Consider the following 17,342-nt stretch of genomic DNA (forward strand, 5'->3'; position numbering starts at 1 on the left):
ATAATAATGTTGGTATTTGTTAAGCACTTACTATGTGCCGAGCACTGTTCTGAGCACTGGGGTAGATACAGGGTAATAAGGTTGTCCCACGTGAGGCTCACAGTCTTCATACCTATTTTCCAGATGAGGGAACTGAGGGGCCGAGAAGTGAAGTGACTTGCCCCAAGTCACACAGCTGACAGGTGGGGGAGCCAGGATTAGAGCCCATGACCTCTGACTCCTAAGCCCGGGCTCTCTCCACTGAGCCACGCTGCTTCTGCTGGACTGGTAGGTTGCCTGCCCCAACCCTGGCCTAACTCAGAGTGACGAGGCCAGCGGTAGGCCAGGATTCCTGGCTGGACCTATGGAAGCCTGAAGAGGTTACAGCCCCACAGGGAGGGGCTGTGGGGGGGCGTGGACGGGAGGTCTGACTTTTTGGGAGGTAGAGGCACGAACAGCAACATGGCCTGCAGCATGGCCTAGTCGATAGAGCACTTTCTTTGGGAGTCAGAAGGACCCGGGTTCTAATTCCACTCCGCCACTTGTCTGCTCTGTGACCTTGGGCAAGTCACTTCACTTATCTGTGCTTCAGTTACCTCATCTGTAAAATGGGGATTAAGACTGTGACCACCGCGAGGGACAGGGACCGTGTCCAACCCGATTCGCTTGTGTCCACCCCAGCCCTTAGTGCAGTGCCTGGCACATAAAAGTGATTAATCGATCCTACAATTATGATTTTCTGGGGTCCCGCTTGCCCCTGGGCCTGCTCCTGGAGGAAGCTGCCACAGTGAACTCCTAAACTCAGGCTGCTGGAGAAGGAGGAACTCGATTTAGGGGCCGCAGGGGATTCCCTGCAAACCCCAAAAGTTTCTGGGACTTGGGAAACAGGAGGCAGAAGAACCAAAGTAAGCCCTGTCCCTCCCCACTCCAGGGACCCCAATCCTTACCCTAACTCCCTCTTCCGTTGCCACTAAAGGCAACTTGGAGGAGCAGCATGGCCTATATTTATTATTCTATTTATTTTATTAAGGATGTGTATATATCTATAATTCTATTTATTTATATCGATGCTACTGATGCCCATCTACTTGTTTTGCTTTGTTGTCTGTCTCCCCCCTTCTAGACTGTGAGCCCGTTGTTGGGCAGGCATTATCTCTATCTGTTGCCGAACTGTACTCTCCCAAGCACTTTGTACGGTGCTCTGCACACAGTAAGCGCTCAATAAATATGATTGAATGAATGAATGGATAATAGAGCAGAGGCCTGGGAGTCAGAAGGACATCGGTTCGAATCCCGGCTCTGCCACATGTCTCCTGTGTGACACTGGGCAAGTCGTTTCACTTCTCTGTGCCTCAGTTACCTCATCTGTAAAATGAGGTTCACCGTATGCAGGACGGGGACTGTGTCCATCTTGATTAGCTTGCATTTAACCAGTGCTTATTACAGTGCCTGCCACAGAGTAAATACTTAACGGAGATAATTTAAAAGAAAAAAACAAAAAACAAACCTCAGAGGTGAGGATGAAAGCCACCAAGCAGAATTGTTTACCCACTCAGCCCCTCCCAGCCCGCCCCCCTTCCAAATTGAGGTCTCTAAAATCTCTGTTTCATGAAAGTCTCCCAATTCATTAATTCAATAGTATTTATCGAGCGCTTACTATGTGCAGAGCACTGTACTAAGCGTTTGGAATGTACAATTTGGCAACAGATAGAGACAATCCCTGCCCAATGACGGGCTCACAGTCTAATCCAATGAATTTGTCTTCCAGTTCTCGATCCTTGCCCTTTCTTGGCTCATCTTTCAAACATTTATTTGGCATTTTTTAGGCTCACAGAAGCTTGATCATCATCAGCAGCCACAGCAACAGCAGCAGGAAACTCACTGCTCTACAGAAAGCCGTCGCAGTATACTAAACGGTCAGTATTCTAGTCCCGAAAAGAACAAGCCAGAAAGATGGACCAGGCCAGAGGGGGCTGGGAGATAGGGTGGGATGGGGATGAGGGAGAGTCCCATTATCCTTCCAAGATGCCATATTAAAGGAGGTTTGAGGACACAACATTCAGGTTAGGAAAAAAGAAGAAGCAGGCAGAAAGCAGCTTGCTCTCATCTAGAGAGTTTCGGGGTTTGAGGAGCCGATTCTTAGTCGTCTTCAGGGTGGTAGAACCGGTCCCTGTCTTTCTCGGGCCCAACGAGGGTCTCATGAAGAAGAGCCCTCAGCGGCTCGAGCTCCAGTATGACATCTTCCTCGTTGGCAGAGTGGTGGATTTGGTCCTTATCTTCCTCAGGCCCATCCAGCTGGAAACGTAAGTGGAAAAAGGGGTCCTCCTTGGGACCTGGAATTATAGATAGAGAAACCTTGGTTTTCGCCCATGTGCCGATTGTACATATCACCTCTAGAATGTAAACTCGTCTGTAGACTGTGGGCTGGGAATGCGGCTCTTTATTGTTCTGTCATACTCTCCCAAACATTACCCCAGTGCTCTGCACACAATAAGTGCTCAATAAATGCGACTGAATGAACGGTTCTCAAAAGCCTTGACTCTACATCTCATACTGCCACCAGGCAGAAAAACTCTGGTAGGGAACTCTACCCTCAAAGTCAATCGATCCATCAATCACTAGTATTTATTGAGCTCCTACTGTGTGCAGAGCACTGGGGTAAGCGCTTGGAAGAGTACAATACAATGGAGTTTGTAGACACATTCCCCATCCACAACGAACTTACAGTTTAGAGCCCTCGAAGCCCTCCAAAACCGCCACTCTTCCAGGAGACATTTCCTCTTTGCTTCCTACGAACGTCATGGATGGGCCATCCCCACCGTCACCCTGCACTCTCGGATTTTTCTTTTCTTTTTGGTGACTGGGTTGTGTATCCACTCGAGTCTAGGCTATGGGCTGATGAACCCGTGCTCCTCTCCCTCTTAACTATGGTGCATTCATCAATCTCTGTCTTGTCGTTGTTGTCTTAGGCTGTCGAGTCGTGTCCGACCGACCCATAGCGACGCCACGGACACATCTCTCCCAGAACGCCCCACCTCTACCTGCGATCGTTCTCGTAGTGGATCCAGAGAGTTTTCTTGGTAAAAATCCAGAAGTGGTTTACCATCGCCTATTTCCGCGCAGTAAACTCGAGTCTCCACCCTCGACTGTCTCCCGTACCGCAGAGCCCAGCATAGGGGATATTTGACTTGTAGCAGATGGCTTTCCACTCCCTAGCCACTGCCCAAGCTAGGAATGGACCGGGAAGGCCTCTGCTTGACTCTCCATCCCGTAGCCGAGACTGGTAGAGGACTGGAAACTCTCCAGTTGCCACCCTGAGAGGTAAAATCTATGTCTACTGCCTCCCTATTTAGAGTGTAAACTCCTTCGAGAGCAGGAATTGTCTTTCGCTTTTGAAAGTTCCCCAAAGAGCCCAACCCAGGGCTCAACTCAAGGAAATTTTTAGCAAGTCCTGTTGCTACTGACTCGCCAATTTTTTCTTATAGTATTTATTAAACACTTAGTATGCAACAGGCACTAAGCTCCGGGGTAGTTAATCAGAGTGAACAAAGTCCCTGTCACACATGGGGCTCACAGTCATAACCCCCATTTTACAGATGAAGTGCCTGAGGCACTGAGAGGTAAAGTGACTTGCTCAAGGTCATACAGCAGACAGTTGGAGGACCTGGGATTAGAATTCAGGTCCTTCTGACTCCCAGGTCTGTGCAATTTCCAGTAGGCCATGCTGCTTCTCTACTTTCTACCCAGGAAGCCCTGACGTTTGCTCTGTTCATACCTGTATGGGCACGGGAGGCCTTGACTTCGGGGTAAAATGCCTTCGTGAGGATGTCTTTTTCTGGTGGATCAACAGCTTTTAGACTCAGATCCCTAGAACAATGAAACATGTGTCAGAGTCATAAAGTATGACGGTTCTCTAGACTGGAAGTTCCTTGTGGGAGGGGAACATGTCCACCAATTCCATTACACTGTACTCTCCCAAACACTCAGTACGCTGCTCTGCACACAGTAAGCATTCAATAAACATTCATTCATTCAATCGTATTTATTGAGAGATTACTGTGTGCAGAGCACCGTACTGAGCGCTTGGAAAGTACAATTCGGCAACAGAGACAATCCCTACCCAACAACGGGCTCACAGTCTAGAAGTGGGGAGACAGTAAAACAAAATAAGTAGACAGACATCAATAGCATCAAAATAAATAAATAGAATTATAGACATATTATACACATGAATAAAATAGAATAATAAATAAGTACATATATACACAAGTGCTGTGGGGCGGAGAGGGGGGTAGAGCAGCGGGAGGGAGTAGGGGTGATGAGGAGGGGAGGAGGAGCAGAGAAAAGGGGGCCTTAGTTTGGGAAGGCCTCCTGGAGGAGGTGAGCTTTCAGAAGGGTTTTGAATGGGGGAAGTGAGTTAGTTTGGCGGATGTGAGGAGGGAGGGCGTTCCAGGCCAGAGGTAGGATGTGGGCCAGGGGTCAGCAGCCAGACAGGGGAGAACGCGGCACAGTGAGGAGGTTAGCAGTGGCAGAGGAGTGGAGTGTGCGGGCTGGGCTGGAGAAGGAGAGAAGGGAGGTGAGGTAGGAGGGGGTAAGGGGATGGAGAGCTTTGAAGCCAAGAGTGAGGAGTTTTTGCTTCATGCGAAGGTTCATAGGCAACCACTGGAGATTTTGGGGGGGGCAAGGGGTTGACATGCCCAGAGCGTTTCTGTAGAAAGAGAATCCTGGCAGCAGAGTGAAGTAAAGACTGAAGTGGGGAGACACAGGAGGTTGGGAGATCAGTAAGGAGGCTGATGAGAAATCCAGTCGGGATATGATGAGAGATTGTACCAACAAGGTAGCGGTTTGGTTGGAGAAGAAGGAGAGGATCTTGGCGATGTTGTGAAGGTGACACTGGCAGGTTTTGGTGATGGATTGGATGTGTGGGATGAATGAGAGAGCGTAGTCAAGGATGACACCAAAGTTGCGGGCTTGTGAGACGGGAAGGATGGTTGTGCCATCCACAGTGATGGGCAAGTCAGGGAGAGGGCAGGGTTCAGGAGGGAAGATAAGGAGCTCAATCTTAGACATGTTGAGTTTTAGGTGGTGGGCGGACATGCAGGCGGAGATGTCCTGAAGACAGGAGGAGATGCGAGCCTGGAGGGAAGGAGAGAGAACAGGGGAGGAGATGTAGATTTGGGTATCATCGTGTGGAGATGATAGTTGAAGCCATAGGAGCGAATGAGTTCACCAAGGGAGTGGGTATAGATGGAGCACAGAAGAGGGCCAAGAACTGACCCTTGAGGAACCCCAACAGTTAGTGGATGGGAGGGGGAGGAGGAGTCCGTGAAGGAGACAGAGAATGAATGGCCAGAGAGATGAGGAGAACCAGGAGAGGATGGAGTCAGTGAAGCCAAAGTTGGATAACGTTGAAGAGAAGAGGATGGTCGACAGTATCAAAGGCAGTTGAAAGGTCGAGGAGGATCAATCTATCAATCAATTATATTTATTGAGAGCTTACTGAGTGCAGGGCATTCTACTAAGCATTTGGGAGAGTGCAATGTATAAGCACAGTGAATAAAGCTGAATAAAGAGAGAAAATCAGGGCGATGCAGAAGGGAGTGGAAAAAGAAAAAATGAGGGCTTAGTCGGGGAAGTCCTCTTGGAAGAATATGTGCCTTCAATAAGGTTCTGAAGGTGGAGAGAGTATGATTGAATATGATCGATTGATTGAAGTTAAGGCCGAAAGCAAAATCTACTATCATCCAGGAGCCAGTTTTTTATCTGGGATGAGTAGGTAGGCAGTGGTGAGGTAGGCAGTTCTCTTTTGAGGGAATGAGAACTGGACAGGGGCAAAGAACCTAAAGGCCAGAAAGCTGTCATTTTGGGGCTTTTCAAATCTTTTCTTTTTTTTATGGCATTTGTTAAGCTCTTACTCTGTGCCATGCACTGTTCTAAGCACTGGGGTAGATATGAGCTAATCAGGTTAGGCACAGTCCATGTCCCACATGGGCTCATCATCTTAACCCCTTTTTCACAGATGAGGTAACTGAGGCACAGAGAGGTGAATGACGATGATGGTGATGGTATTTGTTAAGCACTTAGTAGGTGCCAAGCACTGTTCTAAGCGCTGGGTAGATACAAGGTCATCAGGATGTCCCTCGTGGGGCTCACAATCTTAGTCTCCATTTTACAGATGAGGGAACTGAGGCACAGAGAAGTTAAGTGGCTTGCCCAGGTCACACAGCGGACAAGTGGCAGAGCCAGGATTAGAACCCACGACATTTGATTCCCAAGCCCGGGCTCTTTCTGCTAAACCAAACTGCTTTTCCTATGGGTGAAGTGACTCACCCAAGGTCACACAAATATTATTGAGTGGCAGATCCCGGATTAGAAACAACACCCAAGCCCGTGCTCTATCCACTTGGCCACACTGCTTCATCTGATTTAGAACCATTCAGGTCTGGTCAGAGATTTGGTAGGAGGATACAGGGGAGCCCAGCTCAAGTCGCTCATATGGCCGTCGTCCCAATCAATCAATCACTGGTATTCGTCGTGTGCTTAGCACTCACTCGCACCTGGGTGTGGGCACCTTTGCACCAATAAGATTTATTCTAATAGACTAATTAGAATTAGAAGGTGGTTCCTCCTAAACATTTGTGAGTCACGGTTAAGAACTGGATTTTTCTCGTTAACCCGGTTCACCCCATTGTTCTGAGTAGCTGATCAAACATCCAGGCTGATGTTCATTCATTCATTCAATAGTATTTATTGAGCGCTTACTATGTGCAGAGCACTGTACTAAGCGCTTGGGATGAACAAGTCGGCAACAGATAGAGACAGTCCCTGCCGTTTGACGGGCTTACAGTCTAATCGGGGGAGACGGACAGACAAGAACAATGGCACTAAACAGCGTCAAGGGGAAGAACGTCTCGTAAAAACCGATGGCAACTAAATAGAATCAAGGCGATGTACAATTCATTAACAAAATAAATAGGGTAACGAAAATATATACAGTTGAGCGGACGGGTACAGTGCCGTGGGGATGGGAAGGGAGAGGTGGAGGAGCAGAGGGAAAAGGGGAAAATGAGGCTTTAGCTGCGGAGAGGTAAAGGGGGGATGGCAGAGGGAGTAGAGGGGGAAGAGGAGCTCAGTCTGGGAAGGCCTCTTGGAGGAGGTGATTTTTAAGTAAGGTTTTGAAGAGGGAAAGAGAATCAGTTTGGCGGAGGTGAGGAGGGAGGGCGTTCCAGGACCGCGGGAGGACGTGACCCAGGGGTCGACGGCGGGATAGGCGAGACCGAGGGACGGCGAGGAGGTGGGCGGCGGAGGAGCGGAGCGTGCGGGGTGGCGGTAGAAAGAGAGAAGGGAGGAGAGGTAGGAAGGGGCAAGGTGATGGAGAGCCTTGAAGCCTAGAGTGAGGAGTTTTTGTTCGGAGCGGAGGTCGATAGGCAACCACTGGAGTTGTTTAAGAAGGGGAGTGACATGCCCAGATCGTTTCTGCAGGAAGATGAGCCGGGCAGCGGAGTGAAGAATAGACCGGAGCGGGGCGAGAGAGGAGGAAGGGAGGTCAGAGAGAAGGCTGACACAGTAGTCAAAGCCAGTTGATGTCAAAGCCAGTTTCCCTTTCCGAAGATGGGTTTGGGAGCAGGGGAGGGGGGCTGGGGAAGACCAGGGGGACCAGACCTCTGGATTGGATTCTGAAGTCCCTGGGGCTGCTCTGTGTTGATTAGTGCCAGTTAAATGGTGCCCACCAAGGGATGCAGGCATGAGTGAGTATTTAAGTATTCATGCCTAATACATGTAAAATTACAAGTCTACCTCCCCTCCTACCTAGACTCCAAGTTTGCTGTGGGCAGGGAATATGTCCGTTCATTGTTATGGTGTGCTCTCCCAAGCGGTTAGTGCAGTGTGCTGCACGCAGTAAACATTCAATAAATACAATTGAATAAATTTATATATATGTGTGTATGTATATGTATATATATAATAATAATGTTGGTATTTGTTAAGCGCTTACTATGTGCCAAGCACGGTTCTAAGCACTGGGGTGGATATAAGGTAATCAGGTTGTCCCACATAGGGCTCACAGTTCTTCATCTCTGTTTTACAGGTGAGGTAACTGAGGCACAGAGAAGTTAAGTGACTTGCCCTAGGTCACACAGCTGGCAAGCGGTGGAGCCGGGATTAGAACCCATGACCTCTGGCTCCTAAGCCCGTGCTCTTTCCACTAAACCACGCTGCTTCTCTCTCTCTCTCTATACACACACAAGTACCACATATATCCCCTCTCAGGATGGTACCTGGAGAGTTTCCAGTCCTCCACCAATCTTGGCTATGGGAGGGAGAGTCAATCGGAGGCCTCCTCATCCCATTCCTAGCTTGGCCAGTGGCTAGCGAGCGGAAGGCCCATCTGCTACAAGTCAAAATTCACTCCTGCCGGGCAGCAGCAGCACGGGAGAGAGTTGAGGGCGGAGACTCAAATTTATGGGATGGAAGAAGATAATGGTAAACCACTTCCCTATGTTTACTGAGAAAACTTTATTAATAATAATAATAATAATAATAATAATGTTGGTATTTGTTAAGCGCTTACTATGTGCAGAGCACTGTTCTAAGCGCTGGGGTAGACACAGGGGAATCAGGTTGTCCCACGTGGGGCTCACAGTCTTCATCCCCATTTTACAGATGAGGGAACTGAGGCGCAGAGAAGTTAAGTGACTTGCCCACAGTCACACAGCTGACAAGTGGCAGAGCTGGGATTCGAACCCATGACCTCTGACTCCAAAGCCCCGGCTCTTTCCACTGAGCCACGAACTTTAGGGATACACTAAAAAACGAATGCAGATGGAGGTGGGGGATTCTGGGAGAGATATGTCCATGGAGTCACTATGGGTCAGAGGAGACACGACAGCAGAAGACAAGACAAGACCGCATATATATATGGTACTTATATTTATGTGTATGTATATTCACACACACTAAGGTAAGCCATCTCCACGGAAAGCCTGATACTAATTTAAAAAAAATTGTGGTATTTGTTAAACATTTACCAGGTGCCAAGTACTGTACTAAGCACTGGAGTAACTACAAGATAATCAAGTTTGAACACAGTCCCTGTCTCACCCAGGGATCACAGTCTAAGTAGGAAGGAGAGCAGATATTAATCCCCATTTTACGTGTGTGGAAACTGAGGCCTAGACAAGTTTAAGTGACTTGCCCAAAGTCACACATCAGATAAGATGCTATCTGCTAGCCCACGCTGCTTCCTAGGGGTGAGGTGAGAAATCTGGGGGAGCCAAGGTGCTTCAACTGTACCTGCAATGAGTCACAGAAGCCGAGCTCCATGGAATTGGGAATATTTTTCAAAAACGTCTGTTGTTCTAGGGAAGCAGAGGATTTTAAAGTCAATCTCTGCTTGCCCTCAGCCCTCCCTTTGAGCTACACTGAAATGATATCTGTTAAGTGCTTACTATGTGCCAGATGCTGTACTAAGCACGGGAGTAGATACAAGCAAATCAGATTACACCCAGTCTCTGTCCCATGTGGGGCTCACGGTCTCAATCCCCATTTCACAGATGTGGTAATTGAGGCCCAGAGAAATGAAACGATTTTCCCAAGGTCACCCAGCAGACAAGTGGCGGAGTCAGGATTAGAACCCAGGACCTTCTGCCTCCCAGGCCTGTGTACTTTCCGCTACATGCCGCTTCTCTGAAGTAAGCGAGTGATCTCAACTCTTAGAGTTGTTATTCCTTCCTGGACAAGGGACTGGGCAGCTGATTCAGTGGAGTTTGGCCACCTGGAACAACGGGGCAATGGGGCAGAAAGTCCAAGAAAAGCAGGCCCATGAGAGCCCGAAGCCTCCCAGAGCCACCTTCTTTAGAAAGCAACGTGGCCTAGTGGCTAGAGCCCGGGCCTGGGAGCTAGGTCCTGGGTTCTAATCCCAGCTCTATCACTTGTCTGCTATGTGGCCCTGGGCAACTCACTTACTTCTCTTTGCCTCAGTTACCTCATCTGTAAGAAGCGGATTGAGTCCGTGAGCCCCAATTTGCTCGCATCCACCCCAGTGCTTAGTACAATACCAGGCACATAGTAAATGCTTAACAAATGCCATAATTATTGTTATTGCTAGTTAAAGATGGATTTAAAGGAGCTGATTGGAAGCTAGACTGAAAGCCTCTTGTGGGCAATCAATCAATCAGTCATATTTATTTAGCATTACAGTGTGCAGAGCACTGTACTAAGCAATTGGGAGCATACAACACAGGAGAATTAGGAGACACATCCCCTGCCTGTAACGAGCCTATAGTCTAGAGGGAGAGATGGACATTAATATGAATAGATAGGTCATTTAAAATATGTAATTTAATGAGATGTATATAAGTGCTGTGCAGTTGGGGGTGGGGAGAGTATCAAGCATCCAGAGGTCGCAGGTTGAGATACCTAGACAACGCAAAAGGGTGAGCGAAAAGCAAGAAACATGTCTACCAAATCTCTTATACTCTCCCAAGCACTCAGTACAGCGCTCTGCGTACTGAATGCTCAATTGTTTGATTGATTGATTTTAATGGGTTGGATTTTCTCAGTGCCCAAGATCCCCACTGGATGGAAATTATTCACTCTGGAAAATTACGCAGACTCTTTCACCCCTCCTGGGTAACCAGGTGCCAACTTTTAAGAAACAGCTTGGCCAAATGGATAGACCATGGGCCTGGGAGTCAAAGAGGACCTGGGTTCTGATCCTGGCACTGCCCCTTGTCTGCTGTCTGCTTGCACATAGTAAGCACTTAACAAATACAATAATTATTGTTATTATTATTTACAGCTGGATTTAAAGGAGCAGACGGGAAGCTATAATGAAAGCTTCTTGTGAGCAATCTATCAATCAGTCGTATATATTGAGCTTTACGATGTGCAGAGCACTGTACTAAGTAGGGGCATGTCACTCCGTTTCTCTGAGTCTCAGTTTCCTCATCTGTAAAATGGCTGTGAGCCTAATGTGGGACATGGGCTGTGTCCAATGTGATTAGCTCAATGCTTAGTATACAGTGCCTGGCACATACTAAGTGCTTAACAAATGACTTAAAAAAACCAAAAAACAAAAAATGCTTTTCTTTTTGAGGGCAGAGACTAGAAGTGGGGAGGGATGGTTAGTGTGGGGAATCAGGACTGGGAGAGGACAGGGCCAGTGCTTAGAACAGTACCTGGCACATATGCCTGGCACTTAACGAATACAATTAATAGGCCAGAAAGCCTCCATTTTGGATCTTTTTAACTCAGATGGGAAACTGACAGGTCTGGAATAAGCAAGGCTGGAATCCCACTCGGACAGCTGCAGCAGCCATTGCCTGTGCCCAGATTTCACACCCTAAAGCATGAAGGACCGGTAAGATCATCTGGAGGCCAGGCAGAGCTGACATACTTTCCCAAACTGTTCACTTTTCAGTCAGAGAAGAGCTCAGCTACAGCCGAGTCTGGCTCAATTGCTAGTTATTCAAATCTCCCGAAAGGAGAGAAAGGCAACCTGATGTTTGCACATAGACATCAAGCCTTGGGAAAGTCATTAAAATCCAGTTCATGAAAATCTGCTCCTCCTCTAGATAGGCCTTCGGAGTTGGGTCCAGCATAAACTTGGTTTTGGCTTACAGGGATACCTTGTGGCCTAGTAGATAGAGCACGGGCCTGGGAGTCAGAAGGACCTGGGGTCAGAAGGACTTTGGACATATCAATTTACTTCTCCAAGCCTCAGTTACCTCATCTGGAAAATGAGGACTAAGTCTGTGAGTTCTACATGGGACAGGGACTGTGTCCAACCTGATTACATTGTATCTAACCCAGTTCTTAGTACAGTGCCTGGCACATCTTAAGCGCTTAACAAATACCACAATTATTGTTATTATTATAAGAAACCAATAGAATTTTTGGAATCTTGGCAAAGCCGTCATTTTGGTCCTTGGGAAGTGCAAATATTTCCACTGTTTCCAGTCATCCCAGAGGGAACTCTTGAGATAGCACATCCTTGTCATTAAGTTCAAACTTCGGTGTGTGAGGAGCTGGATACCCCCCGCATCCTTATTTTAGAAATGGTATTTAAGTGCTTACTATGTCTCAGACACTGTATTAAGCGCTGGTGTGGATACAAGCTAAACAGGTCGGTCACAGTCCATGTCCCACATGGGACTCACAGACTTGATTGCCATTTTACACATGAGGGAACTGAGGCACAGGGAAGGGAAGGGAAGTGAAGGTCACACAGCAGACAAGCACCAAGAGTGTGGAGATTGGCCTGAAACTGGCTCTGTGCAGTAAAGTGGTTTTGATTAATTGCTTTCTAAGACCTCCCCACAATCCTCCATTCATTCATTCAATAGTATTTATCGAACGCTTACTATGTGCAGAGCACTGAACTAAGTGCTTGGACTCCACTCTTTAGTGTGTCCTTATTTGGGTTGTGATTTTTCAAAATGTTATCATCTCACCACCCTGCTAGACCATAAACTCCCTGAAGGCGATAACTGTGCCCACTAATTTTGTCATGCTCTCCCAAGTGCTTAATATAGTCCTCTGCATGCAGAAGGTGCTCAATAAATACCATTGATGGAATACTGAGAAACAAGATGGAGAAGGGGAAGGAGAAAATCTCCAGTTTGAAAAACATGTCACTCCCACATTTATTTATCTACTAATTTATTTATTTATATTAATGCCTGTTTACTTGTTTTGATGTCTGTCTCCTCCCTTGGAGACTGTAAATTCGAGTGGGCAGGGATTGTCTGTCTTTATTGCTGAATTGTACTTTCAAATCTCCTGGAAGGAGAGACAGGCAACTTGATGTTTGCAACTCTTCAACAAGCCGTGGGAAACTCATTAAAATCTAGTTCATGAAAATTTGCGCTGCCCACAGTAAGCACTCACTAAATACAACTGAATGAATGAATGAAAGGAGAAGTCAATAAAAACGGGTGAATTTTTTCAAACCAGATAGCCAGCTGGGGAACTTGAAGGCCATGGGACTCTGGGCCACCCGAAAGTCCATCAGAATGCATCTGCTTCCCTGCCTTCATCTTGGTGACCATTTCTCCTATCTAGAGCTCAGTCGAGCTGGACCAAAAGCAAGTAAACAATGGAGACATGCCGACTTGGCTTAAAACCCTTTCATCCCAGCCAACTCCATTGGCCTGGATTTTCTCTTGAACAAAACAATCGTTCAGTAATTAATGGCCTCACATGGGGATGTTGGAAGGGGAAAGAAGAGTTTGGATGACTTTGCCCGAGGCTAATTGCTCATTAATCTCTAACCCCAGGTTTATTTTTTTTTCCAGTTTAATAAATACCTTGTGTTATCTGGGAACCTATTAAAGATATTGATTCTCAAGGAGGGAGAGACTTTTCTCTACCACAGAAGAGTTCCACAATAGAAAATTCATCTTACTTTGTTTCGCCCTGCTTCGGTTTAGAGGTGTTTATCACCGCCTAATCGTTTAACACATTAGATTGTCAGAGATGCTGAAAATGAACCGTAATGTAGTAGAGTCTGAAAGAGGCTGATTTTCTGGAGAGGAAATGAGAGGCAGAGGAAGTCTTTAAATGCAGCTAATATGTACATACATTGGCTCATTAGGGTCAGAGGAGCTGTCCTTTCCATTCTTCAACCAGACCTGGAAAGAAGGAGAAAATTAATAGGAAAATGATAGGATCCTTGGTGGATCTCTCTGGAGAGATCCCCTCCCTCCTCCAATCGCCCGCCCCAAATACTGCTTTTCTTGCTCTTTTATATTGCTCAGGCTCCGGTGGACCTGCCCAGCCCCCCGACTCAAGTTCTCCAGCACAGGGATTAGCAGAGAGTGAGGTAATTCTGAAGCAGCGTGGCTTAGTGGATAGCGCACAGGCTTGGGAGTCAGAAGGATCTTTATTCATTCATTCTTTCAATCGTAGTTACCGAGCGCTTACTGTGTGCTAAGTACTAAGGACTGTACTAAGCACTTGGGAAGTACAATTAAGCAACAAATAGAGACAATCTCTGCCCACCATGGGCTCACAGTCTAGAAAAGGGGAGACAGACATCAAAACAGTAAACAGACATCAGTAGCATCATTATAAATAAATAGAATTAATAATAATAATAATAATAATGTTGGTATTTGTTAAGCGCTTACTAATAATAATAATGTTGGTATTTGTTAAGCGCTTACTATGTGCCGAGCACTGTTCTAAGCGCTGGGGTAGACATAGGGGAATCAGGTTGTCCCACGTGGGGCTCACAGTCTTCATCCCCATTTTACAGATGAGGGAACTGAGGCCCAGAGAAGTTAAGTGACTTGCCCACAGTCACACAGCCGACAAGTGGCAGAGCTGGGATTCGAACTCATGAGCCCTGACTCCAAAGCCCGTGCTCTTTCCACTGAGCCACGCTGCTTCTCCTTATAAACATTAATAAAATAAATAGAATTATAATTATAAATATGCACATGTATACATAAGTGCTGTGGGGCATGGGGGTAGAACAAAGGGAGTGGGTCAGGGCAATGGGGAGGGGAGGGGAGGGGAGGATAAAGGGGGCTCAGTCTGGGAAGGCCTCCTGAAGGTGGTGAGCTCTCAGTAGGGCTTCGAAGGGGGGAAGCGTGCTAGTTTGGTGGAGGTGAGGAGGGAGGGCAATCCAGACCCGAGGTAGGACATGGCCCAGGGGTCGACGGCGGGATAGGCGAGAACGGGGGACGGTGAGGTGGTGGACGGCAGAGGAGCGGAGTGTGAGGGCTGGGCTGTAGAAGGAGAGAAGGGAGGTGAGGTAGGAGGGGGCAAGGGGATGGGCAGCTTTGAAACCAATAGTGAGGAGTTTTTGCTTAATATGAAGGTTGATAGGCAACCACTGGGAGTTTTGAGAAGAGAGGGTGACATACAGTGTTCGGCACATAGTAAGCGCTTAACAAATACCAACATTATTATACTTGGGTGTCATGACCTGGGTTCTAATCATTCATTCATTCAATCTTATTTATTGAGTGCTTACTATGTGCATAGCACTGTACTAAGCACTTGGGAAAGTACAATAATAAACAGTGACATTCCTCCCCACAGTGAGCTCACAGTCTGGAGTAGGGGATACAGACATCAATACAAACAAATAAAATGACAGATATGTACATAAGTGCTTTGGGGCTGGGAGGAGGGAAAGAGCAAAGGGATAAATAAAATTTCAGATCGGTACGTAAGAGCTCTGGGACCGGGCGGGGGGAAGAGCAAAGGGAGCTAGTGAAGGTGACGCAGAAGGGAGTGGGAAATGAGGAAAAGTGGGTCTCAGTCCGGGAAGGTCTCTTGGAGAGGATGTGCCTTCAGTAAGGCTCTGAAACAGGGGAGAGTGGTTGTCAGATTAGAGAGGGAGGAGGTTCCAGGCCAGAGGCAGGACGTGGGCTAGGGGTTGGCGGCGAGAAAAGTGAGATCAAGGCACAGTGAGAAGGCTAGCACTAGAGGAGTGAAGTGTGTGGGCTGGGTTGTAGAAGGAGAGAAGTGAGGTGAGGTAGGAGGGGGCGAGGTGATGGAGAGCTTTAAAGCCAACGGAGAGGAGTTTTAGTTTGATACGGGGGTGGATGGGTGACTATTGGAGCTTTTCGAGGAGCGGGGTGACACGTCCAGGACATTTTTGTAGAAAAATGATCCGGGCAGCCGAGTAAAGTATGGACTGAAGTGGGGAGAGAAAGGAAGCTGGAGGTCAACAAGGAGGTTGATGCAGTAATCCAGGTGGGAAAGCATGAGTGATTGGATTAACGTGGTAGTAGGATGGAGGGAGAGGAAAGGGTGGATTTTAGTGATGTTGCGACGGGATTTGGCGACGGACTGAATATGTGGGTTGAATGAGAGATAGGAGTCAAGGATACCGCTCAGGTTACGGGCTTGTGAGACAGAAAGGACGGGGGGGCCGTCTACAGGGATGGGAAAGTCGGGGAGGACAGGGTTTGGGTGGGATGATAAGAAGCTCTGTTGTGGACATGTTAAATTTGAGGTGACAGGAGGACATTCACTTAGGGGTGTCTTAAAGGCAGGAGGAGATGCGAGACTGGAAAGGGGGAGAGAGATCAGGGTTGGAGATGGAGATTTGGGTGTCATCTGCATAGAAGCGGTAGTTGAAGCCACGGGAGTGAATGAGTTAATCCTGGCTTCACCACATGTCGGCTGTGTGACCTTGGGCAAATAATTTTACTTCTCTGGGTCTCAGTTACCTCATCTGTAAAATGGAGATTAAGAGTGTGAGCCCCATGTGAGACATGGACTGTGTCTGACCCCATTATCTTGTATACAATAACAGTAATGATGGTATTTTGTAAGCGTTTAGTATGTGTCAAGCACTTTTCTAAGCGCTGGGAGAGATCCAAGGTTAACAGGTTATCCCAGGTGGGTCTCACAGTTCCCCATTTTACAAATGAGGTAACTGAGGCCCAGAGAAGTGAAGGGACTTGCCCAAAGTCACACAGCTGACAAGTGGCGGAGGCAGGATTAGAACCCAGGACCTTTGACTCCCAAGCCCGTGCTCTTTCCATTAAGCCACACTGCTTCTCTATCTAATAATAATAATAATAATGTTGGTATTTGTTAAGCGCTTACTATGTGCAGAGCACTGTTCTAAGCGCTGGGGTAGACACAGGGGAATCAGGTTGTCCCACGTGGGGCTCACAGTCTTAATCTCCATTTTACAGATGAGGTAACTGAGGCACAGAGAAGTTAAGTGACTTGCCCACAGTCACACAGCTGACAAGTGGCGGAGCCAGGATTCGAACCCATGACCTCTGACTCCAAAGCCCGTGCTCTTTCCACTGAGCCATGCTGTCTGTATCTACCCAAGTGCTCAGAACAGAGCTTAGCACATAGTAAAGGCTTAACAAGTACCACTATTATTATAATAATTCATCCATCACTCAATAGTATTTACTGAGTGCTTCCTGTGAGAAGAGCACTGTACTAAGTGCTTGGAAGCACGGAGGGAGGCGGGGCCGTCTCTCCTTCAGCTACCTGGTAATGGGCCTGGACCGATGACTGACTGTCCCGCAAAGTCACAGCTGAGATGCCTAAGGAGGATAAAAGGCACTCGTTTTGAATTACAAGGCATCAAAGAGGACCCACAGCAGAAGCCTGTGGAGAAGCAAGCACCTTGAGAGCAGCACTTGAAAGCAGAAAGAAGAAGCCTCAGCAGAATGGCTCCTTTGACCACACACGGGTACTGGACCCTTAGTGGAGTGAATGAGTGTGTGGATATGTCACTGCCTTGTATTCTGGTAAAGTTAAGTGAAAAGAAAAACTTCTCCCTGTAACCTTGGTGATCAGAGGGGGGGTTTGACTTCTACTGCGGGTCGCCGAGGTTCCCCCGGTCCAGGAAGGTCCTGGTTGGTACTAGCCAG

General features: G+C 47.5%; 1 protein-coding gene across 1 annotated transcript in view; it reads right to left on the reverse strand.

Annotated features, from left to right (window-relative positions):
* Window positions 1-1,747: 1,747 nt before the first annotated feature.
* PRAP1 (proline rich acidic protein 1) overlaps window positions 1,748-17,342 on the reverse strand; it is a 38,914-nt gene continuing 23,319 nt past the window's right edge. The window contains exons 3-5 of the mRNA XM_029061356.2: window positions 13,564-13,613; window positions 3,755-3,846; window positions 1,748-2,312 (exon numbers count right to left, since the gene is read on the reverse strand). Coding sequence (XP_028917189.1) covers window positions 2,119-2,312; window positions 3,755-3,846; window positions 13,564-13,613 — 336 coding nt within the window. The 3' untranslated portion in view covers window positions 1,748-2,118. The remainder of the gene's footprint in view (window positions 2,313-3,754; window positions 3,847-13,563; window positions 13,614-17,342) is intronic.

This window comes from Ornithorhynchus anatinus, chromosome 3 (genome assembly GCF_004115215.2).
Source record: "Ornithorhynchus anatinus isolate Pmale09 chromosome 3, mOrnAna1.pri.v4, whole genome shotgun sequence".
Taxonomy (NCBI): domain Eukaryota; kingdom Metazoa; phylum Chordata; class Mammalia; order Monotremata; family Ornithorhynchidae; genus Ornithorhynchus; species Ornithorhynchus anatinus.